A 27999-nucleotide genomic window follows, 5' to 3' on the forward strand; every position below is an offset into this window, starting at 1 on the left:
CTTGTCAATTTGAAAGCTAATTACATTTTTAATTCAGTGATGAACTGTCTTGGGAATCTATGCTCAAGTTAAAGAAAATTACGTATCTCAGCTCTTACAGGTATACTTTGTAGGTTTAAGTGTGAATCTGTGTAATCTCTTTTTAGGTATTCTTAAGGTTTTGATATTTGTACGCCCCTAGTGGAAAATACTGGCATATTTCAATATAATTTTGTGCTCAATTAACCTCGCTATTGACTTACAGATGTACAATAGAGTTGCATCTTTTTGCCCTTTTATTGTGGTTTAATATTTATTTGTAGATTTTGGTTTCTGGGTCTGTAAATCTTTCTCATTAAGATAATTTATTTTTAAGATGACTAAGTGTGTAGCTCTTGTATAGTCTCATATGTGTTTTTTTGTCACGCCTTTATGTTTTTAATCCTTCACATTTTAACATTGCATCCCATTGCTTTAAACCGACTATACGTATGTCCTTGGATTTCCCAGTGCAGAGCTGCTGCTGCACTGGCCTCCATTTGCTTGCAGAATTCCATGGAGGCTTCGATACACGGCATGACAAAATGTAAAACCATACTCATAGATCACCTTATAAATATTTATTCATATAAATTCTTTAAAGAAATTAAATTACGTGTTCTATACAAAATAGGAGAGAGAGGCTTTTAGTGTCACTGACTGCAAATTGAAGTCATTTGTCTAGAAGGGTCAGGTGCCACTTTGTGGTAAGGAATTTGTCTGAGATCCAAGAAAGGGAAGATTGATAGTACAAAGAGATTGATGAAACAGGCACTGCAATATGCATACGAAGTTACGGGTTAATTAGCAGGATTTAAACAAGAAAGGTCCTTTGTGTGGAGAAGTGTCGCGTGCTGTTACTTTCAGAAGCGAGGTGTGCTGGCAGCCTTTTTGAACATGCAGAGTTGATTTTCTCAGATATTTACGTGGAGATGTGTGGTTGCGAATATCAGTGGGGTGGCAGGTTACCAACAGCACATACACTGCAGCTGATGAGTGCTTCTTAGGAAAGTGAGTGGTTTGCATATACAGGCACCATCTCTGCTCGTATCTTTGGTTTTGTTGTTGCTGATGTAAATTATAATGCTGGTTCTGTGATTCCTGTATCAGAGTAAAATCATTAATATTTCAGAGTGCTAAGTTCTTCGGGTGTCTCCGGTGACATGGCTATTTGTTATACTTTTTAATTACAAGCATGGTAGTTAAAGAAAAATCCTAAAGCTAAAACTATGCAGCTTAGAAAATGGGAGCTGAGCAATCAACAAACATTGTTTTCTTGTTGATAGGAAAGCTGTTTTGGAAGAACAGACGCTGCAAACTGTTCCTTATTGCATTAAAGTTCACCAGCCACCTGGTACATTTATTGGAGAATGACAAGCTTCCGTACGCAGATTCATGCAGAAATTGAAACAGTACCATCTCTTGTAATAGTTATTCACATGGCAGAAGGAGAATTTTAAATTTGACTTAATTGCACCAAAACCAAAATACTCTCTGTGCCCCTTGTGTCTCGTTCTATACAAAGACAAAATAGTGCAAATCTTTCAGCAAGGCAGGAATAAAAAGCCCGGCGAGTACTTCAGTATTTATTATTGTAATAGTAAATCATCTCTGTCTGCCTAGAAGATCTGTAAAACCTGCTGAGAGCAAGAGTAGGCACAGGCATGAGGGACTGATTTATACTTCTAAATAGTGGAATTCTGATATTTTTGTCATGATAGTCTTAACTAAAATTTTGCATTCATACAGCGTCACCTTATTCTTAGCCCCAGAGACAGATTTTGGGGCACATAGCAGCTCTTATCTTCTACAATACACTTCTTACTTAATACGGAGTATCTGAAATTTTTTTAAATAAGAGGAGGAAGAGGACAGACAAGTTTTATCTTGTCTTACTGCTAAGTGTGAGATAGAAAAGGCCTTAACAATTTGCAGTGTATTGCTTTTTACTGAAGATGAAAAAATTGTTGAAGGGACAGATATTTGAATTGCAGAATATATTTCTACATTAAGGAAAGGCAGGTAAGACTCAATGAGGCCCCTGGGAAATGTGATTGACATTAAAAACAATCCTACTTTGTTTTATGATATTCCTATAATAATGAATCTTAGCTTCTTATGTGGTTAGATATCTGTTTATTCACATAATTCTGAGTACAAAAGGAGCTGTAGAAAACATTCTAGGTAGTGCAAAAACAACACTGTCTTTTCTCTTTCACATTTTCACTTATAGGAACTGTTTTTTATACTTGCAGCATTTTTCTCTTGTATCAACATGAGACCAGATATGAGAAATTCTGTCCAAACAAATGAGTTTGAACATGTCCCACAGTGCTGATGTGCACTGTCAAAAGTGGTGTCTCAGGCACAGTTCTAGTGGCCTTTTTGTGGTACTTAACTTCCTGCTTGAGTGGCAGCTCGCCTCCCATCAGCCTTTCTACCACATCAAGAATAAAGATGCTTCTACTTTATGAAGAAGTACAGCTTATTGGTATTTTTCTGTACTGCAAGGGTATTTATTTTTTTTTGCACTTGATAAATACAGTGCCTGTTTAATGTGAAAACTATGTATGAATTCTTTGTTTTTCTCTTTTTGTTTGGTTTTTTTTTTTTCTTTTTTTTTTTCTTTTTTTTTTTTCAGAAACCAAAACAGAAGGACTGGCATCCTCCTGGAGGATTTATTTTAGGACTCTGGGCATTGATCATCATGGTTTTCTTCAAAACATATGGAATCAAGCACATGAAACACATCTTCTGAATTTGATGATTGCACTGACTGCTACTTTGGATTCATTGGTGTCATCTGAGTTCTCTGTATGTGTATTACGGTCATAGTGAAAAACAGTGTTGAGATCTCGCTTGAAGTCATCTCTTCTGTCTCTTTTTCTGAAAAGTCTAACAAATGGTTTTAATGTTAGACTTTTTGCTTTAAACTTTGTCTTGTTTTAAACGTATTTTAATGCTTTTCTGAGCAATTTTTCTTTCTGGTTAAAGAGGAGGGACTTAAAGTAACGGAATTTCTGAGGTTGATTGTGAATTGTAAATGGGCAAATTTTTTTCCCCCTGTACTTCAAAGTCAATCTTGGAAATAGTCAACCTATCACTAAAGAACTAGATGTTGTGCAGAATGTTATTTAAGATGTCATTTTATCAATAAAAACTTAAGCCACTTTGCAGACTTTGGCATAACGTATTGAAAGCTTTCTTCACAAAACTAAAAATACTCTAGAATATATTGATTCTTTGTTCTTATTCTTTTTTCTTCCCTGCTAAATACAACCCTTAGATCAGTCCTAGACTCAAAACTGCCTAAGGTGAAAGGATTTAATGTGTTTGTGAAAGTGAAACAAAAATACATGATGACATCATTGAATCTATTTCCAAAAATGCCAAAAAAAGTGAAAGTATTGTATTTTCACTCCATACAATGTGGAGTTGGATGCTTTTAGGATTTTTGCACAGAAGAAAATCGACTCTGGCATCAGGATAAAAATGTTATAGATTGTACTATTGTATTCTGTAGTTTCCGAGCGCTTGGAAAATGAGCTTTATCACCTAGGTTTTGTAAATTCTGTTTTGGCGTATTGATTTGTTCTTCTTGGTCATTTACTGATGAATGTATGCTAAAGGGTTTTGTTTGTATAATATACTGATATTAGTGAAGAGAAGAGCAAATTTGTGCAGGTATAGAAACAAGTCTGTCAGCAAGGAGAAGCTTTTGCAGTATGCTTTTGGAACCTGTTCTCTAGCTTAATCCTAATAAAGCATACTTGTGCCTACATGGTGTAAATGCTAGATACGTATCTCTAAAAGTTATTAGGAATTATTTGTAATTACACATAGTCAATATATTTTTCTTAGAATATGGTATTGGGCATTTTCATATTGCGGGGAACATACAAATCTGAGTGCTTAAACATTTTTGTTGTCCATTTTTCTTCTGTTTCAGATTGATTGTGGCATCATAGCCTTGGGTTAGGGGTAGCGAATGCCTACAGAGAAGGCAGCCATTGAGGCTTCCAGCTGTTTCTAAGGGTTGATGCCAGAGAACAATAAAACCAGCAGAGTAGTACATCTCTTGAGTATTAAAACCTTATTTTTTTTTCTCCGTACACCTTCTAGGCTTGGAGAGGATAAAGGTACAAAATGATCCCTTATCAGGAGGTAAACACTTGCCTGCCTCACCTCTACCTCATGTAAAGTTATGGTCCTGAGAACTGTGTTGTGCTTTTTGGTGAACAGCAGGAATTGTTTTCAGTAGCATGTGCTAAGCACCAGGAATAGGAATTAATCTGTATTTAAAACAAAAGCATTCCTACACCCTGTCCTTACCGTTCTGTAAACTGATATTCTGTGATAAATAATATTAAAGATTTCTTCCCAGATTGCCGATGAGCAGTTTTTGTGTAACTGATGCACAGGTATCCCCTGCCAACTACGATGCAACTTAATGTGAAAGGTGAAAGCTCTGTTTGCTGGAAGTGCCTCCCTCGGAGGGGGAAGAGTTGAGCGGCTCTGAGCAGCATTCCTAGTGCTGGATCTCTAGATATCTTCCCAATGTGTTGGGCTTTGGGGTTGGTTTTTTTTTCGCTAGTGCCCTTCATAAGCAATGACTTTGTATCCAAAATCTGATACAGTGGTGACTTTTCTTAAAATCATCACAAAAGTTTTTTTTTTTTTTACCGTCAGCTATTTCTAATGCAACATTCAACTAAGATCTGTTGTACACAGACTGTATAGAAATGCAGAGAGACACTATAAAAACGTGTAGACGTGGTATAGAAATGAATCCTACAGAATTTCTTAGAGGATTTGCTTAGCTTTCATTTTTTTAATCCAGCCTTTGATACTTTTTTGATTGTAATGAATATTTTTAATCAAATATTTATTTTATAGGCAAGTTTTGTCACACTTTAAAAAGCAGCTAAAGTGAAGTTGATAGAGCTTTGTGAAGTTGATAGAGCTTTGTGCCTTGCTTCAGCTGCAATTATACTTACTCAGACTCCTCAGGCCTTATTCAATTTTTCTCTTTCCCTCTTTCAGCCACCTTTTGCAGGAAGTGACAGATAGAAACATCTACAGAACTCAGCTGAATTTTGCAAGTAGCAGAAGATACCAAAGATGCTGTCTTTTTAAAAGCTTATCTGCTTGGGGAAAAGGAGGCAATTAGGTGGGTTATTAAAATGCAGTTTATGAATAGAAGCACTCAGTAAGTGTGCCTGTGAAGGTGATTAAATTGAAGTGAGAACAACAATTTGACTGGAATGCAGCAAACTATGCTTCGGGCATTTCTAACATTTTTATATGCACAAAGTGAGGAGTTGAAATAGATCGTTCTCAGAGTCACCATAAAATTGCCTGTGCTACACTTATGAGACAGTATTTTCTAACTTTTATTCATTGAATAGTTGTAGTCTGAAAGCCAAGGATAGAAATGTCACAGAATTGTCTGCAAATGTGTTTTGTTTATTTCTTTATTTAAAGTTACTAATGCTTTCATTTTCCCTGAGAGTTCTTCCAACTCAGTTTGGGATCTGGGCTCTGGGAACCAGACAGGTCATTCTCACTCACAAGCCATTTGTGTTTTGCAGGCCAAACAACGTGCTTGTGCGGTGTAGATGCTTCCTCTGTTGTGCACAGATGATCTTTTTAATGGAATCCAGAAAACAGGCCAGATGGCCTGTTTCTTCATGTTTCTTTGCATAGACACTTCTAGAGCAAAATTAAATTTCAGCATTTTGTGAGTCTCCATAGACAAGTCTGTGAACCAGGCATGCCCATGCTTGCAAAATGTTGTACCTTCATGTCTGCACCTCGTACTATGTAACTGCATTGACAGGTCTCACCATGGGTTTCATAGACGTTGTTTAGAATACGTGTGGATGACAAGAATATCAGTAAGGTGTTTTGTTTCAGTTTTTCAGCTGTCTTTCAGGATCACATACTGAAATGCATTACTATTATTGAACTGAAGAAACAGTAAGTTAACAGTAGGTTTATACTTACATACAGGTTCTCTCATGTCTCTGCACTTCATTTGATTTCTGAACTATGAAATGCTGTATACATTTGAGAACACTGTTTTGTATGACCATGCCCAAGCGTTGACACAAATGTATGACTCTAAGCTACATTTCTGTAAGACTGAAAAGTGAGATTCCCACAAAAATCAGTGGAGAAAGAAGCCTGAGCAGTGATGAGACAATCAGTGTTTCATAGTTATGCAAGCTAAATCTTTTTTTTGACTGTCACCATGAAATGCTGTCGTCTTAGCATAAGCAAAGATCATAGACTCTTCAAAAGAATCTTTTACAATTGTCATTAGCGATAGCATATCTCTTCTAGAGAGTAGACTTTTTTTGTTTTTGTCGGTGGCTTTTTCCCCCTAAAAGTTGGTCTCCAATATTGATTACAGAAAACCAAATGTCATCTGGTTCTAATTCTGTTGGTGAGCGTCTGCAAATTGAGCCCATTTCCATCTCTCTATCAGCAGTCAGGGATTTCCATCCTCTGGTACCACATCCAGGAAATGTACTAGAAGTGAATGAATCTCAGGTCTAGTGTGCCTTCAGATGGGCATCGTTGCGTGCTAAAGCAGGTCTGAGTTGCACATAGTACTAAATCAGTGATTTGTGAAGGAGCAAAGACCAGATTCAGCTGTGAATTTGTCATGGGTGGAGAGGAATTGCAAAGTGATGAGGACAGGGAAGTGGTGTACTGTATTCCTGCAAGAGAGATTTGAAGGACTAACCTTCCCACTTTCCCACCGAGACAGACAAGCGAAATCTGCAGCCCTGGCAATCCTGATACCAGTAGTATGTCATTCAAGGTTTTTTTGAAGCTTGAGAGCCTCTTCTTTCTCTTCTCTGATGGATGCTTAGAGGGAAGGAGTAAAACAAAGTTTCTGAAGATTTCCAAAACCTGAGCTACTTATCCCTTCAATATAGATGGGGAAATGAGATGCTTTGCTGGTAAATAGTTAGGTTTGATCCAGTACTTTGTTGTGTTGTGAACTGAAAAGCTTCTACAAGTTCAGGATTATTTGGACTTGATCAAAATAGATGAAGCAGAAGGCAGTTCATGAAGTGGGAATGGTGTATTACACAGAGTCTGTGACGTTTGGAGAGAAGACAACCTTTGTGTATAGTACAATGTGGGGACAAAGATTGGGGGTGGCAGAAGACTCAGTGTCCCTGTGTCACAGAGCTGTGTATGACCTGGTAGAATTTTATCATGCTTTGGGCTGAGGACCAGCATAAAATATGTCACCCAAGAGACTAATCTATCCGTAAAGTTAAGAACTACAGAAAATAGCAGTGTCTATAATGAAAGTGTCTTCTCAACCATCACTTCAACACTTCTGTACAATAATAGGCATAATAGTTTTTGCATTTTTTTAAGTGGTGAAAGGCAAATTTAAAAAAAAACACCAGAGAAACGTGCTTCTCATGGAACATAATATCCTCTGCTGGGTGCATCTACTATTATTTCTTCTTTCCCTCTTTCTGTGAACTTTTAAAAATAATATGCTGTGGGGAAATGCATCTTGAAAGCGTTGGTGTTTTATGATGAAAACTTGTATATGCTGCATAACATACTCTGAAATCTGCATTTCATAGCACTAATTTCACTTGCAAGTTCTTTAAAATGAGTTACTTTTTCTCCCTTAATGAGGATTTCTGCCTGATTTAGTGATTAAATGGATAGTGTTTAAGGTTTCAGTTCAAAGTTTATGAAGATGTACATCTATTAACATCATGTCTTCTTCCCCATGCAGATCTTAGATTTAATTTTTTTTTCTTTTCTGTCTTTTAACGTATATGCACAAAGAATACTGAAGCCGTGTCCAAAACTGAGCCGGTTTTGCTGCTCTGGCCAATAGGCTTAATAGAGATGCGAACTGTATCAGAAGAAATTATTTTGGATGGCATTGTTTAGAGCAGTCCATTGAACAAAACAAACTATACCAGAAACAAGACTGTGTCGATAGTATAACAGTGATGCTGGCACAGCTCTAGCATAGATGCTATTTCTTAGGAGGTGATTTTTTTCACACGGCTGACTGCTACATAGCTTTGGTGACACAGCTCTCTAGGGACCAGGCCAATGGGGTGTGGTTTATTTGGGAGATTTGTGGCCTGTCATACTAGTCCCTGTGTCAAAGTTGACTAATTTCAGATAGCAAATATATTTCCTTTCTTGCCTGCAACAGGACATACTGGACTAATGCTGTCATTTATTAAATGTTTCATTAGGTCTGCTGGTTTTGTGTGTAGTGGTCATTTTAAGCTTAAACTCTGTCCTTTCTTTATATCCATTTCCAGTATAATGGTACTTATTTCCTTTGTCAAATGCTTCGATATTTACCAGTGAAGAGCATCACTAAGCATTAGATACTGCTGTTTGGATTTTGTTAAGTTACTTCTTCTGTACTGGTTTTCTGTCCAGGTTGTTTGTAGCTCAAAATATTATGGCTCAAACTGTGATGATTTTAGGATTCCCTTACCTCACTTGGTCTTTATAATGCAAGTGGAATGGCAAAGAGGGCCATCAGTAGGTCATTGCAATGTATGTTTGTCTCTTGTACAGTTCTTTTATATACCCTTCTCTGCAGTAGTCCCATCTTTGCATTTTTTGGTGTGGATAGAAGGTTTTGTGCACTTGCTTTTGTTGCTCGTTTCTGTATAGCTGCTCTTTCTCTGCAATATAATTTGCAATGGAGTGTTGAGGAATAGCATTTTAGTGTTTCACGTAATGCTTGTTTACAGACGTATAGCCATATTAAAAAAAATAATGCCATAGTGGGAAATGTTCCAATTTTGTCCAACACAAATGACCAGTCCCACTGAATACCTGTAACCTCTTTCAATTTTGGCTTTGTGTGCAGCTTGCTTACAGCAAGGATGCAATGGGGGGAAGCATATCCTCATAGGTTATAAATCTCTTCACTTCTTTTGCCTTTTTTGCTAAAACATAAAACTAACCTAAGCTTTTGCCTTAAACTCAGCCACACCAAATAGTTCCCTTCAGAATTTCCTTCATTTTGCTATTAACAGACTCGCATAATGTTGTATGTTTGGATCCTGACTAATGGGCTCCAACTGATTTGATAGCCAAAGTGAAGTCAGCAAAGTCCTGAAACTTTATACCTTGCTAAATATGCATTATTCCCTTTGTCTGCCCTGTACTTCAGGAAGTATCTGGTGTCCTAAAAGCGTCTGATGTTATCTTAAGTGTTGTCTGGGTTGTGTAAAGAAGCTGACAGATTTAAATATCACTAGGCATCTCCTAAAGCCATAAACCTCTTCTGAGAAACCAAATTATTAAAATAACTTTCTCTGGATGTTGAAAAGAGCCCAGTCTTGCTCTCCACCTGAGCTAGATGCTTCGACATTGCTTTCAGTAAAATGAGAATGCAGTTACGGGTGTTAGAGCTTGTGGCTGCCTGGCACACTGCAAGTATGGCAAGACTGTAACTGGGCTTTAGTGTACAAGTTGATGTTCATTGGAGACAGTATTTTTTTTATATATTTTTTTATTTATCTATTTATTTAGAGTATCCTGTGTCTAGGAATGACCCATGGTAGATGCCAAGGGAAGAGTACAGAAAAGCAGGGAAAATATATTGAGATGCTTTCCTGTGTAATTTTGCTTGTAACATTAAGCTGACGATGTATCCTCTTAGACTTTATTTCCTATGTCCAGGTGGGTTCCGTAGGTGAGGACCTTCTCTCTCATCCTGTGGGACCGCAGCTGCTTTGGAAGTCTTTTGAGAGACTTTGCAAAACTAGTTGTGGAACTCCAAGTGGACTCATCACCTGGATCTTCTTGTCCAGTTGCTTCAGAGAACTTTGAAGAGCTCTAAATAGATTTGCAAGACGTGGCTTTTCTTACAAAAGCTGCATTACATCTTAGCCGATGTGTCTTCTTTATGACTGCTAATTCTGTTCCTTGTCACAGTTTTCCATCCATTTGTCTGCAGCATGCTAGGATTGCTTGTCTGTAGTTTCCTGTCTTCCTGTCATCTTGATTTCTGAAGACAACTCCTTGTCAAAGTACTCCACAGTGAACAAGGACACTGTACGTTGGTCATCGGCTGAGTGGTTTCTGTAGCTCGGTCTGGTGTTCAATGACAGACAACACCAGGATTATCAGAATTTTTCAAAGAGTTTTTATGGCACATGTGATAGATTTGCAGAATATTGAAAAGAAACTTCTGCAGGACAGCCATTGCTGTTGAGCCACTGTCAGCTCCAGCCTGACTTTGATCTTCATATTCAAGGGGAATACAGCTGGATAGCTCAAACCACGTTTTATTCCTTACTCTTTCAGTTCCCCTCACCCCATCCCCCAGTGTTCTTCCAGCTATGTTTAGATTATTGTGTCCTTGCCTCCTTAGAGCTATTTTGGGTAAAAATCACTTGGTTTGCTAAGAAGTTTGCCTGAGAAATACTGCATGACAAGACCCAGGTAAGCACCTCCTGCAGAGTTTTATCAATTTATGCTCCTGTTTGTGCATACGTATATGTGAGATTGCCATTGTGTGTTCTACTGGCTAGAGCCAGGAGTGGCTGTCAGCAGACCTGAATCTCTTCTAACATCTAGCGCCAAGGCTGTAACTTGGTCTTAGTTTCTTAACCTTCCCTTTCCTCCACTTCCTTACCCAGGAATATTCAGTATCAACTTGTCTTTCTGAGATGCTTTAACACTCTGGATGGAAGGCTTTCTCAAAGTTCTTGTGCTTTGTATCGCCATGCTTTGTGTTCTTAGTTGCAGAGATATTTTCTTTATAATCCTCAATTCCAGTTGCACATATCGTGGCATAAGAGCTATGGTTCTTCGAGATGAAAAATAGCTCCTCTGATGAAGCCAAGCATAAAAAGAGCATAAGGTACGCAAGGAGTTCAGAACTAAAGTAACATAGATCTTAAAACTGCTGATGTCTGTAAACACTGTTTTGCAACAGTTTTTAATATGTGAAATGATGCGCACTGAAGATCGTGAATCGATCAAATTACAGTGAAGAGTGTAAGATGACAGCATAAACCAAAAAATGGCAACGGTGCCTAGTTTGTACTACTTATCTCTGGTCTGACAGCATTTTCTATCGTAAATCTGTTTGCTTTATAACTAGGCCATAAAACCTTACTTCAGGCTGAACTACAGCAGGATATGCTGTAGTTCAAAAATTGTGCTTTTATAGAAAAATACATCAGTAATTTGTGAATTAAAATTGCAGCACTTTAAAAATTATTTACATTTTTTTTGCACTCTTGTGCTTTTTGGACTGGATTTATATTCCATATAAATCTGTGTGATCAATCCTATTTAAAACTTGCTGTCTCCTTGGCATCATCAAATTCCTTTTGCAGTGAGTTTTATATTTACAGGTGTGACTTCCTCTTAGAAAACACGGCTTCATACTTCTCGTAATTAGATGGGGGAACTTGCTGAAACTCCACAGGAAGATGAGACCAAAGTGAGTTTTGGGTTTGTTTTCTTTAAAAGAGTGGATGTGTGTAAGGGTAACAAGAATGCATAGTTGTTACTAACAGAAACTGAAGAAGGAATATTTACAATCCTTAGCTTCGCTCTATTATAAGTTAGGAGATCTAATATCAGTTTTTCCCATGTTTCTTCTACACATTCTGAATGCTTCATCTGATCTAATTGGTATTAGCCAGTCTTGCAGATGGGAACAAGCATGTGGAGCACAATGGAGTCTGGCAAGTCCCCATGTTTCTACTGAATACTGAAAGTAGATCAGTGTAATCTATTTTAAAGTGATTTGGTTCTAACAATAACATAACTAAACATTTAGCATACATATCCTGCAGCCCTCGATTAATGGAAAAACTAAGAGCTCTGTTTTACAATGGCAAGATATTTTTATTATTGTATCTAATAAAATAACAAAAGGATGATGGCATCAGAGGACCTACTGTGATCTGTATCATTTCTGCAGTCCCATTAGAAATGATCTGTAAATCAGTTTGACAGAGTTCATCAATTTGAGCAATATATGCTGGATACACGCCCCAGTACACACGCTGAAAGGGATGTTAAAATTACCATTAGTTCAAAATCCATTCTGTTTTTTGTAGAATGTGGTGCAATCAAGTGGAAGGAATAATACACAGTCAGTGAAAGAGGCAGAGTTAAACACCAGCTGACAAGGGACAGGTTACAAGCAATTGGCAATAGCAGAGCTTTGCATTCAGTTTGTATGTCGAGTGGTGCGTACCAGGAAGAACACCAAAAGAAAACTTTTAAGGCAAAACAGGTTGTAGTTTCTTGCTCTTTGATAGTGGGGAGGGCTGCAGCGAGGAGCAGCTCTTGGCCTGCGGTTCAGGTCTGTGCAGCATTATGCAGGGGCAATGCTGTTTTGTCCCTGACAGGGCAGCTCACTTTGTCCCCAGAGAATCAGGGTATCTGTAGGGCTGCTGCAGCTATTGCTGTCCAGTTTTGGAAAGAGGAAGACTATGAGTCATAAGTGAGTTTAAATGATAGTGAGTTTGGTCCCAGTTCTACATATCGCCTCTGACGTTCAGCTTCTTGGATTTAGATGTTTTAAGGTAATATCTCTGTTCTAGCTTTAGAATTTGTCTAATGAGAGACACCTTTCGTCACCTGAGGTATAAAGTTTCATGCAATAGTAACACCTACTGATTACTTTGAAGAAATTACACATTTAATATTTGTGAGGCAAAAGGAAAAATAAAACTGTAACTGAAATCTTCTTTATTCACAAGCCAAATGTAACCCGGTAATTCACACTATGAGGTTCCATATACAGCACTAGCATTGTCCGTCCCCTTGATTTGCAGGGACTTGCCATGCACGCGTACTTCATGAAAAACTGCCAAGTGTAACTTTGCTTTTTTCAAGGGGACAATTTTGTACTCGTGGAACTCTGTTCACATCCCAACTTCAGTGCGACCCAGGAGCTCTGAGACCAGCGACGATCTTGGAACAGTGGAAGGCAGAGATTTTAGCAGGTGTAGTGTTGTAATCGGTTTTTTTGGCTAGTATGGCTGGTGTTGCAGTACCTGGTAGTGTAACTTCTTGATTTCAGAAATTTGGTCATGATGTTTCAAGCCATTGTTGCCTGGTGTGTAGTCTGTGGCCTCAGGAGAGTCATTCCCTCAGCCTCTTGCAGGACTACAAGAGGTGAAACAGAACACAACCCCTCCAGCCTTAGCCTGGTCTCTTCATCGAAAAGCCACGCTGCTATAGCCAGTGATTTTTTTGGATAAACTTTGCCCTCCTTCCTCCCACCCCTAATTAAAAACCAGCAGCTTGATAGCACAGCAGCAAACGCACATTAATATCAAACAGAATTTTCACTACCATTTTCATATTAACATGAGATGTCAGAATGTAAAGTTAGCTAGATCTGCACATGGGACTGTTCTTGCTGTTTAAAGGCTTTAGGCTGGAACAGAGCCCAAAATTTTTAAAAGAAATGCAACATTTCCAGATCAAATATTAATTACATGCTACATAGAATCATATTTTTCAAACAAATTGTATAAATAAAAAGCTAGGCCTTTCAAACCATCAGCAATATTAATTTTGGATTTGAAAGATTATGAAAGATAAACAACCACATAACTGTGAATTAGAAAAATACTGGCCTAGGTTGCATAAAAACCTCCATTAAATAAATACCGTAAGTTTTCACTATGAAAATTCATTGGCATTGTACTTTAAAAAACCATAATGAATTAACCGTCCCGTTAATGATACTCAAGTTGTTTTTCACAAATCACATACATATACAGGAAGTCAGATCGCCAAAAAAGGCTATATACTGGATTAACACACAGCTTGACAGAAAGCACTCTTGATACACTCTGCTCCGTCATTGTAACTTCCCAACTGTTGTTGCAGTTACCAGCTGCAGGTCCTGTTACCCTTCTCCTCTAGGTTGCCTTGCCAGAAGGTCCAACGCCCTGAAGGCTGACACAGAGGGTGACTGTGACTGCGGTCTTGAGCCTTCATCCCTCAGACAACCGGTTTAATCTCAGGGTGACTTACAGTGAGTGGTTCTGGTTTCCAGTCTGGTTGGAAAAAGTGAATATTGAATGTCCGTGCCCAGTTCTCAAACACTCGTTTCTCTGTGATGAAACGATGATGACTGCCCTTTCGTCCCCGCTCGTGTGAAATGTACATTGTGCATTCATCGGGTCCCAAAGGTTCATAATAATGATAAGGTACGGAAAGATGATTAGGATCCCTGTGGAAGAAAGAAAATAGATGGAAGCCCGAGATGTTCTTTTTTACTGATTGAAAAGATGCTATCTTTAATAAGCTGATGGGCTCAAATCCACTTTTTCTCCCAGTTAAACCAAATTTCTAGGTAGCTGTATTTTTCTTGCATATTAAATACATGAGAATGAGGCAAAGGTGTTTTCTTTGCTCTTTCTATTCCTCTCCTTTAATCCCCTCCTCCCAGTTAAATTGAAAACAAGGGAGAGTGCTGCAGGGCTGTGTTACTACTATGAAATTTGCAGCAAACTGCTTAAAAGAGATTTGTATTTAGATTGTGATTTGTAAAAAGCCTTGCAGAGGTATTTACTGAACCAGGGGAAGAAAGAGAAGGGGAAGATAGAGGGGAGGGAGGTGGTTATCTGTGTCACATCAGCTTAGCTGAACATTCCCAGCATGGTGCGTGAGGTTCTGAGTGCACAGCTTCAGTGAGCCTATCTGCATGCCAGGTCAGCGATAGTCTGCTGTTGCTGGGTTTATAATCTAACATCAGATGCACAAATGAGTTCTTTTTGATTTTACAATGGCAACTTTCATGTATCTAAGCTAAAAATTAAAACCGTTCACCCATAAGTCTCCTTCTGACCTTGTGAGCCCATCGGCACTAACCAGCAGGAGATGCAGTACTCGTGTGGTGACACACAGGATATGCCAAAGACCAATTAAGTATTTAGGATAAAGTTCATTTTAGCAGTTCTAACCTCAATGTTTTGATGTTACATTCTGTAAAAGGCACATTTGTATTATAATAAGCCAGAGTGATACATTCTCCTTTTGTTTTATTCTCTACATTAAACTGTACCTGTTTTTACTTTGGGCACAGGCATTTTGGGCTGACAAGAACTCATACAACCGTCTGTGTCTTGAATTCAAAGAGAGAGATAGCTGTCCCAGGCAGAATGGCCCAATTGTCTCCACAGTTGCTACCAACAAACTATTTTGCACTGGTAGAAAAGTTAATCCCAATACTACCTGGTAGTGAAGCCTCGGGGCTGCTCTGTGTTAAAGCCTGAGCTGAACAGGACCCTGGTACAGAGCAAGAAATCTCACACAGATTCAGGGCTGTCAGCTAATATAGAGTTTATTATTTTCATTTTGAAGAGCTAATATTTAAGCTCACTTTCAAGTGAATGCATCCACAATCTGTCAGTATTCTGTCCTGGTCATTATTTTTACTGTGTAATTCTGTCACCTACGCAATTCTCTAATTTTTCTTGTTTTACCATTATCCATATTGTATGTGCAGTGGTAATGTATGATATTGCTGCTGCTTTCCATTTGTACCTTAGATTAACGTTTTAATTCAATCAATCTAGCTTCCTGGTAACACAACACGGTGATCAATCTTACAAGACCAGAATAACAATAAAATTACATTTTTAGAGTAAGATGGATTCTAAATTTACTGTATATATTCTCAACGGAATACATGAGAGAGTGAAAAGAAATCCTTCAATACCTCACCTACAGAAAACATATCTGTAATGTAAAAAAATACCCTTCACATAGAAATTTAATACTTTTTTTTTAGCTACAACTATTAGATCTCAACCTTCAATTAATTTTTCACATACTTTTTTGATACATGGGACCTCTTATGATAATCTCTTAAGTGAATCATTTGTATGGTTACTGTAAATCTAACAGGGTACATTTTAATGTGATTTATTTTTTCTTACGAACTACTAAACAAGTAGGCCTCTGCCTCATTTAGACTGCTCTTCCTTTCTGCACTGAAGCTGGATTTTGCTCTTGTGTTCTTGAGGGTAAACCTATATTGCTTGGTGGGTATTTACTGCTTTAAAGGTAGGATTAGTAAAGTTGAAATTGTATCTCCAACAGACTTTGAACAAATGCAGTCACAGTGGAACTAAGTTAACTGCTCAGGGCCCAGCACTGCAATGTGAGCCTGCAAGGCTGCTGGCCCCAAATCCTCTGAGGGATTTGGTTGAGATCCCCCCTCTGCTGCCCCAGCCCACGCCACCCCTTTTTTATGAAGGCTGAGTTGGGTTTGCAGAACATGAACTGGAAGAGCGAAAAGCAGGAAATTAATCACTGTGCCTTTGCTGTACGCCAAAGTTGGCGATGGATGATAGTGATAACTAGAATCAGATTTCTCACAGAGGATCTACAGGAATGCTGGTCTTTTTTTTTTTTCCTTTTTTTTTTCCCCCTCTCCACACAACCCCCAAAGCATAGAGGTAGAGGGGGTAGGTGGATCAGACGGAGAGGGGAAGGAGAGGAGGCTTGATAGTGGTCCTCTTTCTTCTCCCTCACTCTGATAAATTAGTATTTCTCGAGGGTTACGCTCTTCTGTTGCCTCTTTGAAGCAACATTTTAAAGCCTGTACCTCCCAGTAAGTGCTTTCTCTTATATTACCAGTATTCTACCAGTGGATATTTTAGCAATGGATCTCCCTTTTGAAGATGGGGATTCCACATTGCATCAAAGGCTCTGAAGCTAAAACCAGAGTATCCTAAGTGGACGCCCTAACGGGTCACTGTATTTTGTGCAACATCCTGTCAGAAACAGTCCAGAAACACCTCCTGCCCAGGGCCTGGCAGGCGAGAGAGGCAGAGGAACACAGTCTGGGCACCCTGTTGGGTTCAGGCATCCTCTTATGGGTGCTGTTAAGGCTTGTATGTAGGTCTACTAGCTGAGCTGGAGGTGAATTCAATGCAAAAATGAAAAGGCTGGTGGCTTAGGATCTCTCCAAGACTACTCTGCTGACTAAGGCTTTCAGGCTGAACTCCAAATGTTATATTTTGGATTTAGGAACTCTGAAAGGCAGTTAGGTACCTAGGACGTTTTATCTGAAGTCTTTGTCCTTTTGCAGGAGTTCTGGATTCCCCTAGATTGCATGCCAGTGAGGTATGGATTTGAACTCTGACTTGAGTAACTACACCATAACCCAAATTAACTGTACTGTGTTATCTTCTAACTCTGCAATTAGCTCATGTCACCAGCAAATGAAATGCATGAGTAATTTCTATGCGGAAATTGCTTGCCACCTCATTTATTAACATTAAAACAGATGCTGTTTTATCACCGACTGATACTGGACATTAATCAGTATTTTGTCAGACTTTGCACGCATATTAATATCACAGCTGGGAGGAATCTAGGAAAGCTCCCCTGTAAAATAGACACTGTACTTCCTGCCTAATAGCCTGCCAGCACAGCAACCGTGTAAGTGCTTGTACCCAGTGTTAGTCATCTACTGTTTGCCACTTCGGTGCACATTTTCCCACAGATGGTATCTACCCACAGTGAAAGCTGAAAATACAGCACACAGTGTTTGCCTCAGAAGAAACAAGGCAGAAAAAACAAGGCCATCCCATATCACATTCTGGTCAACATCTTCCTTTACCAATGAAGAGTTGTTATAAATCAACCCACTAAAACTACATATACTCACATGCTTTGTAAAATAACTCATATTTTGAAAGGTGAATAAAGTGTCATTAACATGTTGAGTGACGGGCAAGGTGCTGTGCCAGGACTATGAAGACTTCTGGATAATTTTTTGCCTTCTGTTCCCAGGATTCCACTTACTTGACCTCCAGACTACCCCTGTTTTCCAAACCATTTATGCATTTCTGTTATTAAGCTGTTAAGATAACGAGGTGAGACCCAGGCGTGTGGACCAAAGGGCATGACTATCTCGTATACAGTTTACAATCCTGTGAGCACATCTTCTTCCATCAAGCCCTGCATAAGCCCCAGGAAATGTAGCTAGCATCAACTGCTTCTCTGCACTTGATTTAAAGCAATTGAAAGTGGAGAGAGGGAGGTAAGAAAACACTAGATTTAAAAGCTGTACCCAAAGGAATAAATTAAAGGATTTCAAATGCCAATTTTCAGGCAAATTATCACAGATGGGAAATGGCCTGGCAGTCAAGTGAGGATTCTTATAGGAAAATGATCTAGCTTCATAATTGAAGCAAAAATTATTCATATTAGTTAAAATAAGGCTCAGAATTAAGCTTTAAGTTTCTGAGAGTTCCAGAAGGCCCATGAAGAGGAGGGGGGTTAAAAAGGGCTCTTCTCACTAACACCCTCAGTTTTCCTTGTGTACATGAGTACCCAGAGACACCTGCAATTAACCAACCTCTCACTGCTGCCGATAACTCCAGTGGACAGGGATTGGGGTTACTGCAAACTGTGTTAAGGCTTGTCTGTGTCCTTCCCACTGATGCTGCTGAGCAGCCACAAAGAAAAGCAGCAGCACTGTGGTGTCTTCAGGAATTGCGGTTCTGTCTGTGCACCACAATCTGGCTGCTGATGCAGGGAGGCAAGAGAAAAATCATTGATGTCCCAGCTCAGGAGTCAGTCCTGTGCATACAACAGGCTGCCAAAGGGAGCTCAGAGAGGGAAATGCTTCCCATCTGGGGTGCTAGTTTGCTCTAGCAAAGGCTAGCATTGGATCCCTGGGCACTGGAAAAAATACAGCAAGATGGCTTGTCTTTCTTGTGAGAAAAGAATGAGAGGTGCACACACTCCAAAATCTTTTCAAGGTGCATGGAAGCACAAGCTTTCATCTTATTCTAGAATGTGAGTCAGATGTATTTAACAGCATGAGAGCAAAATCAAAGCCATTAACCCTTTACTACAGCATAAATCTGTAGCAAAGCAAAGGGATTTGATATTACATATAGCTTTGCTGTAAAGTACTAGAAATTTATAATAATCGGGTCACCAATTCCAGTTCAGCTGTAAAAATCAATGTCCAGTGAAAATAACTAGAAATGAATCTAAAACACGTTGTTGCAATTAATAGTGACAAATCTTTTAGTCTGTACTCCAGACTCCTTCACTAGACTATTTTTCCTGCACGGGTGAGAAGCAATTTGGTTAATGATCTTCAGATAATAATTTGTAGCAGAATCAACAGTATGATATTCACAATACCTTTGAGATGTCCTTCACGTTACAGATGTGATACTAATTTAGTTCCATGACAGTGATCACCCACACTCATTACTTACTCCACAAATTAACACTTAAAAAATAATGGATATCTGCTAAAGTTGTAAATTCAGTAATATTAACTCTGAATAGAAATAAGAGGGTTTTGGGTTTTTTTTTAATCTTAATGATTCTTTAGTTGCACAGCAACTGAAGTACCTATACCATCTCACCTCACACACAGGAGAGAGGTAGGGTAGGGGTTTTTTGTTGTTTTGGTTTTTGGTTTTTCTTTTTTAAATGGTAATTTGTATTTTGTCTAACTGAAAACTAGGACCTGTGGCTTAACATTACAGAATATTTCTTTATTTCTGCTATTCTATTTTGTTGTCTTTGAAAGGAAGCACTGTTTAACTTCTTAAGGAGTGGCTGAAGAGCAAACTAAGAAGGTTAACTGTATTTATGGCAAGAGATTCCTTTCATAGATCTTCATGGATAGCTTCTTCCAGGCATGGCAACTACAGTTTTCCCCTTCATCATCCGGGGAATGAACCTGAAGTAAAGACACTTTATATTCTTTTGATTAAGAAATGACCTTTTCCCTTTTTACAACCATGTACCATTATGTTAAGACTTTTTTTTATGGAGGCTGTAAGCATTATTACATCTATCAATGGTAGGATTGATTACAGCCTTTCTTGTGTTATATTTTAATATTATAGCCTTTTGATTTCAGTGTATCAATTCTATGAAAGCTTTTCATATGGTCTCAGTGACAATTTTAACCTCCCTTAAAAACAGTCGTGGTGGTGGTTTTTTAAATTAAGTATATGTATGTAAAGTAATCTGACTTTGCCTGAAAAGTTAGGATTGAGCATTGGTTTACAGTGAATTGCTGTCTTCTGCATTTTTAGATCATTAGTTTATTTAAGAATTACTTCCATGTAACTCCACTGGAACACAGCCACTTCTGCAGTAAGACAGACCAGCACTTACAGAAACTGAAGTGTGTCTTGACCAACTGAAATGACAGGGGAACTGAAATGCTGTGCTGTGGAAGGTATTTATGTTCTGTGGAATATCTGATCTAGTTTGTGGTTTTCCTTGGAGAATTCATGATGAAATCTGCAGTACATCACAGCATTTATCATCAATGTTTTGTTGTAATTTGTAGATATTCTTACAAAGTGAAATTTAATGTTGACATTTTATATTGTAATTTCTTCAGGGATTTCTACTATGTGCCCAGGACAAACTCAGATTCCCAAATGATCTTTTCCAGTGCTCAGAAGAAAGTCAAAGCAGTCCTGTTCTTTGATAGATGAGCTAACCCGTCACTGCAACCTTGCTCCCCTTGCCCCCAAAAGGCATCTTGAATTAGTCAATGAACCAGACTTCAGTGAGATCACTAAATTTGCAACAGAAAATTCAAGCAAGTAATTCTCAGTGAAAGGGATTCGTGAGCAGGTGATGAAACATTACGCTGATGCCATCAGTCCAGGCTGCCCATGCCAGCTCTGTGCGTTGCTGGGTGACCTAACAGTGCAAATGGGATCAGGACTGTGTGTGGGCACATAACCACGCTTTTCTGAAGGGCCAGAGTGCTAGGCCTAGTAACGGATGAACAGGTGATACTGAAGTCAGCGTAAAGATTGCTGATGTAAAACCAGTTTGTGTGAATCAGTGCTATGCATCATGTGGCTAACATAATTTTGGTCCAGTACCAGAAGTCCTGAAGACTATTTCCCTCTATCACTCATCCGCAGTAGGAAACATTAACCAGCACCTTGGGCCTGAGTCCTGCATATGGCTAGAGGCACAACATAGCTAAAAAATGTACACATGCTGTTACTTCATAAAACAGCGTGAAGGGGTCACGTAGCTTCCACTGACAGAATTTGTGTGCTGCTTCTACCACATGTGGCCCACACCCCAGATGCCCAAAATGGGTGATTACAGGACTGATCATCTATTCTGTGGGTCCAAATTCTGTTTGGTTTTTTTTGGCGGGGATTATTTAGGAAGCTAGTTTACTGGAAGATTGGGATTCATGTGACAGAGATACAACCACCTTAATTTGAGTTGTGTAGTAAGTTCAATTTAGAAACTAGTCACTGTGAGAACTCTGTTGCTCTATTAACTGGGGGGAAACTTTAAAAACAAATTAAAAGTAATGTTTTCTAGTATTCCTTTTTTTCAGATTAATTTCATGCCAATTATTGCATTACTTTTAGCTGATAAATATTCAGAGACTAAAAGAAACCAACAAGATGGATTAATTCTCCCACACTACAAACATTTTTTAAATATTTTATATAACATAATTAAATGCTGTTTGTTGTTTTCAGAATCAGATCTTGGGACATGTTAATTAATTGCTTTAAGAGGACTGAAGACATGTTGCAGAGAGAAAAAAATTAAAAGATTCACATATTTATCTGTAATGTTCAACCTTGTTGGCTAATAATGGTTCCAAAATAAATCCTACCTGCAGAAATCCGGTGGCACCATGCCATAAACATTTATCCTGTCACAGAGCTCTAATGCGATAGTCATTGTGAACCAGCCCGTGCTAAGCCAAGTGTTGGATATCTTCCTGAAAGCAAAAACATAATTAAGTTTCTAGACTGACAAATAATTCTTGAGATATCTGAAGCAATTTCTGGGCATTCTTTTCTTTCTTGTGAAAGGTTATGAAAATTGGGCAACCAAGATTACTTTGCTCATTCATCTTTTAGTGATTTTGCTAGTGTCTTCTGTCAGTGGACTAATCTATGCAGAAACTGCCCTTGCTGTAATTAATTTTGGGCACAGCAGTGTTAATATTTAGCTGACCTTTTGGTAGGTTTACCTTAAGTGACTGAAACTTCATGTCCTGTATTTATATTCTTCTGCTAGTAATCTATACACATCTATAATCACCTAATGAAGCTTACACAGCTTAAGAAGACGCATCACAAGGGATGAAGAGAGCTACTTAAAATGCTGCCTCTCACAGCACAGAGAGGAGCCTGTCCGCTGGAGCGAGATCTGGCCCCAAGTGCTTGGTCTAACCATCCTTCCTCCCACCCTGTCCATGATTTGGTTTCTAGAAGCTCCCAGCCACTCACTGTGATTGCTGGCAGGAGACTCAGCTGCAGCTATACCTGTCCCTTAGCCAGCCTAGGAAACCTTCATCCTAGGTGCCTGCCCCTCTGCCTCCCTAAGCCCCATCCCTGCCTGGTGGGACCTCTGAATATGAGTGACAGTGCTGCAAGGGAGCCCTCTAAGGCAGCCTCTTTCCTGGCCTTCTCTGCAGGCTGGGAGAAATCTTTAAAAGAAGCAAAACCGATCCTAGCATTATTTATGCAAAATAGGAGATACGTCCATGTGACTGCTCACAGATCTAAGAGATATACAAGCCACGCTTAAATTTTGTTGTATCACAGGTTCTTGTCTCCAAAATGGCAACAGTAACGCTTTCTCTTCCTTTGCTTGTCATTGCTGTTTAGTGTGCAAGAGCTGGGTGCTGTAATGGTTACTGGTTGCCTGGCACGTGTACTGGAAGGCCTAGTCCTGTGTTAAGTTCCTGCACTGTCCCTACACCGTGGGAAGAGCTGGCGGTCTTGGAACAGGAGGGTCAATGAAATGCCAGTGAGGAACACATCTTAAAGGTGTCGTAAAGACGTATTTAGGTGCAGCCCTACAGGACCAAATTAAGCACCTCTATTAGACATGGAGGCACATAAAGTTGAGCATTTGCTCTAGAGAAAACAAGTTCACTCAAGTGTCTCTTTTTAAATACTGTTAAAGAAGGAGGCAGCAGGTCTCCCTAATGGCTCCTTGCTCAGGTAGAAAAATCCTGCAGGAAGAAGATCAAGCTTGCGTCATCTGCATCCCAGAAAGGCCTCAGATTCCTGATGACAGCCTGTCACAGTGACTGGCTCTCCTTTCATCTCTTACTAAACCATGAGAGCAAGCGTAGGCTCTTGGATGGCTTGTGCACTGTGTCAGATTGTGCTAATATGGAACCTACATTAACCCTGTGAGGTTAATGTGATAAGAGGTGACCATACCTTTTATCTGCCTGACAGCTGTGAAATTTTGTGACCCCAAAAAAAGCACTGCAGAGAACATGAGGTTCTCATTAGAGCAGTCACCTGGGAATCCCAGGTCCTGACCCCAGCTCCAAGGCCATCTTTTACACTTTACCCAGTGATAGTGGAATGCACAACAGTCCTGGAAGCAGGGACCTGAAGTCACAACAGCCGCTGCACACAAGTGCCAGCAATCACTAATACGTAATTCAGCAGGCAACAGCTCACCATGCAGCTTCCCAAGCTGATGCTGAACAAGTTGGTTCCAAGTTGGTCACCTACAAGGCAGTAGGAGGAAGATGTACTGAGCACTTGCAGATTGAGGAATGCCTTGTACCAAGGTTTCCCACACTTCTAAACATAAGGGGATTCTTTAACCAAAGATGTCTGAAGGATGCTGGCGAGCCCAGGTAATTTCTCCTGTCCTTTGTGGGTCACCTGGTAACGTATGAACTCCTGAAATGTACATTTTCACTGCTCTTGACACAGAGACTTTGAGGCTAAGCTAGCATTTGGAGAATAACATGATTTAAGCATCTCATTAGTTCCAATTATGGGGCCTTATTTATTTTCTGAATTTGCACTTAAGCTTGGGGGGTGGTGGTGCAATTTGTCACAATGTCATAGCTGGGTCAGAAGCTCAGCAGAGGCCTTCAGGCACTGCAACAATGCAAAACCATAAATAATAATTTTTGGCTGAAAATTATTAGGAAAGGGAAAGGTAGGGAAAAGCCTAACAAAGTGGCTGGGCTTTGCAAAGGTCAGGCAACCTAGCTAGGCTGTCTGCTGGGTTAGTTTTCTTTTTGCTTACACGCACTTATGCTGTAATTTAATGTTTTCAATAAATAGAATAACTGAATTTAAACTAGCTTAAAAGCTAAACAATGAAATAAAGATTTAAAAACTTATTCAAGTACCACTTTGGCCTCTTTAAATACCACGTCTGTAGGACAGCAGTAGAGAAACAGGGTTACAGTGTCTTGCCTTTTCATAAAAGATCTGAACAAGAGTCCAACAAAAGAATACTGTTTTTATACCTAATCAGCTGTAATGAAAGAATATGAAGAACTGTCATGTGCTTATTAGGGGAAATTATCAGATATTCTTTTATACGATGAACTAACACACTGTGCTGATAATTCTGTAGTGCACACTAAATTACAATTAAAGGCCTTTCTGCTCCACCAAAATCTCATTTATAATCTCTATGGAAATACTCTTCCTGCAGTTATTTCATTTATGCTTCCTTTATCTAATTACTATAATATTGGTTCTGAATCATATTTTCTTAATGTACCCTTATTCAATTATAAAGTTATTTTCAAGTACAGTTACTTTATAATACCAAGTATATTGCTCTTCAGCCTTTGTCATTCACCATACTATTTAACTGGCAATGTTTTCTGAAGGTTTCCCTTCATTTCAAAATCAGCTTTTTTTTCAAAAAGTACAATACATTCAATTACCTTTTTTTCCTCATCATTTCAAGAAATGAATGGTTTGATTATTGCAACCTTGCAATCAAGCTTCTCTCTCCCTCCTTTGTTTTTTGCAGGCACTAATGTCAAGATCTCAGCAGAAACCTCCCAGGGAACAGCAACATTCTGGGCTATACGGTGTTCTGCTCCTGCCCCCACAGCTACATAAATTTTCTTCCCTTAGAAATTCCTTCCTACCCATGTTTCTTTTCATCTTCCCTCTCTTTTTCTGTGCTGCCTATTCATTTATTTTCATCTCCTGTTTTAATCTTCTCAGTCCTTCAAGTATGCTGTATGTGCCCTCTAAAGGAGCGGTTCAGACACAGCAGAGCCTGCAATTTCTTAAACGCAACAGGACCTGTTCACGAGGCTGAATTTTTCAAGCATCCAAGTGCCCTTGATTCACACTGGGAGTTCAGGGTGCCCATGACTGAGTCCGCTATAAACATGTTACAATGTCATTAATGTCTCAAACGCCTTGAGAATATTTCAGGAGCCAAGACTGAGCCTGGTGCCTCTGCAGAAAAAGAAATGCTTCCATCACATGCACAGCTATAGGCCTCCTGCTCTGGACAGGTGATGTAGAACCAGAAAGACCAGCTTGCCTGAAATTGCACAGCAATTTCAGGAAAGGAATGGGACTCTGGCTCCCCATGGCAGAACTGGCCACACTGAAGCAGAGCGGATAAACTGTTCCTCAAAACTGGGGACTGCGAGTGGTTTTACACTGAGACTAATCCAGGAAAGGAGGTGGCAGTGTGCATTCCTTATGTGCAGGGTTGGACCCTTAGTACAGCTTTGTTAACTTTAATGCTTTTGTAAATACTGGGACTACAGATAATCCTTTGCATTTTTCTTGAAGGATTCAAATGCCTAATTCCCATAGATTATAACCTTCTCACTTCGCTGTACTCTCGGTGAACAAACCTGGAAATGACCGTAACACAGCAGAACTGGCAGGGTATCTCCCCTTGTATCATTCCTTCTCGTTCTGGCAGAGACTCACAACCACGGATTAGAGGTTGAAAAGAAAAGCACCTTTAATGGTAAGAAACTGACCAAGTTACTGCGTGCTCTAGTGTTGGTGTGAGTCAATCAAGAACTTACAGTGAATCAAACTACACATCTAACTGAACGGAGCTCTGCAAGTGAACCTTGTCGGGTGTGACAGAAAAAGGCAGCAAATGCCAAGCAAAGATACAGTTGCCACTGGCTAAGAGGATACAACAGTTTCCTCTAACACCGCTTCTGCCTTTGTTGTGCAGCCCAGAAGACAAAGTCTGTGCTCTTTGAGTCCTCCCTGTCCAGAAGAGGATGGAGCACAACACCACACTTTGGAGTGTATGTATACAGTATTGGTGAAGTTAGAAAATTTCACCATGAGTTACTGCACAATAAACCTACCTCTTCATTTGTACCTGAGGGGAGACCCTGTTCCACTTTTACAGCAACATATTTAATATGTAAAAAATAGGAGTTCATTAAAAAGAAATGTATTTCTTGCTAGGAAGTCTTTGGCTTAAACGCCCATTTTCAAACAGTGTATGTGAAAATGCTCGAGTCCTGCAATGGGTCACTTATTAAATCTTTGATTTGAAGATCAGCCTACAAGTCATAAACAGTCTCATAAAGATGTAACTATCATAATAACTTCCCTTTTCCCAGTTGAAAATACAAGATGAACTGTTCTGAAGCACCTAATGTATGACTAATGTTTATTTGTTTTACAAGAAGCTTTACAGCTGCAATGTTCCAAGAATGCTTAAATTCAATAAACAGCTATTATAATTCACTGAATGGTGACATTTCCTCTATAAGAAAACATAACCTATCCATTCTGATTTTTCAGAGTCAGTAAAAAAACTTTCAGGTATGTTACCCCAAAGTGAGATTTAAACAGGTCCTGCCTCCCTGGTTGTACAAACTGTACATCCAGATTCTGGTATTCTAAGTTGATGAGGCAATACTCCATACAAATTATTTTGATGCGTATTTTTACTTATGTTACCATTGATGTTATTTGGCATGTCATGCAATATTACAACTCGTGAGGCAGAGGATTTAATGCATGTGATAGTCCCTCTGAGCAGATCTGAAATTGGTATATATAAACTACACTATTTTACTACTGTATGACATCCCCCAAATGTATCCACATAAGTTCTCACCTGTCTTTCCCAGTTTCCCGTTTAAAAAGGTCATCAAATTGAAGCATCTTGTGGCGAGAAATCATATATGCTTTTAATTGAGGCAGTATCTGATTCATCAGCTGCAGGTTGTTATACACCAAGCCTTTACCATCTCTCCTCATGTAGCTGCTAGGACCCCAGAAAATAAACACAGCACCGTGGCTCATATTTAAGAGTTCATTACGATTTCGCAAAATCCTCTGAATACTGGAGTGTGCAATGACTCGAAGGCTCGTTTTGTTTCCAACATCTTTTCCATAACCTCGAGTAGGTGCATCATTCATTCGTATTACGCATTCCGTCTCGTCGATTCTGTCACCTTGTTTACTTCCCAGAAGGTGTCCAGAGCTGGTTACCAATGCACAACTCTTGCAGTGCATTTTTAAAGGCTGCAAAGACATACATACTTCAAAATTAGCTGTAAACATCTTCCCATTCACCATACAATAACTATTTTACATGTACATGACATTTTTGACAGCAAAAAATCTCAGAGGACTTTACATAAATCTCTCCCAGCAGTCTTCCTAAGTAACTGGGGACACATTACCTGTCCTTTTTGTAGATGAGGGAAATGTGGGATAGGTGTAGAGCCCTTAAAGTTCCTCTGTGGAGCTAAGTCTACTGTTTAAATCCTCCTGTCCACTGCTGCTTCATATGCAGTAATCACCACAGCTTCTATACTGTTCCCAGCTGCTTAGGACTGTACTTCTTCCACTTGCCATAAATGAACTATAATTGGAGTATTTTTGATGCATCCTCTTCCAATCTTTTGCAGGAAATAATCAATCATAAATCCTCATAAGCACAACTGTGGCTAGCTTGTCGACCCCTGGGGTCAGGACATTTTGCTAAGGGAAGCAACCTAAACCTATCTTTGACAAGGGCCTCAGCACCTCAAGATCAAACCCTGTGGCTTTCCATGGCAGCTCATTGTTCACGCCATTGGAACCATAGCTAGTGTTTCTCCAGGTGTAAGCTTGGTGGGTTTATTAGCAATTATGAAATGTTATGGTGACATATAATTACACTTAGCATCAACCACATGTATATAGGAAT

At 39.2% G+C, this 27999-nt stretch overlaps 2 protein-coding genes across 6 annotated transcripts in view; one reads left to right on the top strand and one right to left on the bottom strand.

Moving 5' to 3' along the window:
* PIGK (phosphatidylinositol glycan anchor biosynthesis class K) overlaps positions 1 to 27999 on the top strand; it is a 237562-nt gene that overhangs the window by 68642 nt on the left and 140921 nt on the right. The window contains exon 11 of one of the 4 annotated variants that reach the window (XM_054833093.1): positions 24829 to 26717. The exons of 1 other annotated variant lie outside the window; for it this stretch is intronic. In XM_054833093.1, coding sequence (XP_054689068.1) covers positions 24829 to 25125 — 297 coding nt within the window. In that variant the 3' untranslated portion in view covers positions 25126 to 26717. Of the gene's footprint in view, positions 1 to 2659; positions 4409 to 10417; positions 10448 to 24828; positions 26718 to 27999 lie in introns of those variants that run through there. 2 more of the 4 variants (XM_054833098.1, XM_054833094.1) reach the window with 2 other exon arrangements.
* ST6GALNAC5 (ST6 N-acetylgalactosaminide alpha-2,6-sialyltransferase 5) overlaps positions 12743 to 27999 on the bottom strand; it is a 69857-nt gene continuing 54600 nt past the window's right edge. For both annotated transcript variants that reach the window (XM_054833099.1, XM_054833100.1), the window contains exons 3-5: positions 26920 to 27329; positions 21686 to 21793; positions 12743 to 14257 (exon numbers count right to left, since the gene is read on the bottom strand). In XM_054833099.1, the coding sequence (XP_054689074.1) occupies positions 14026 to 14257; positions 21686 to 21793; positions 26920 to 27329 (750 nt within the window). In that variant the 3' untranslated portion in view covers positions 12743 to 14025. The remainder of the gene's footprint in view (positions 14258 to 21685; positions 21794 to 26919; positions 27330 to 27999) is intronic.

This window comes from Grus americana, chromosome 8, assembly GCF_028858705.1.
Source record: "Grus americana isolate bGruAme1 chromosome 8, bGruAme1.mat, whole genome shotgun sequence".
Classification (NCBI taxonomy): Eukaryota; Metazoa; Chordata; class Aves; order Gruiformes; family Gruidae; genus Grus; species Grus americana.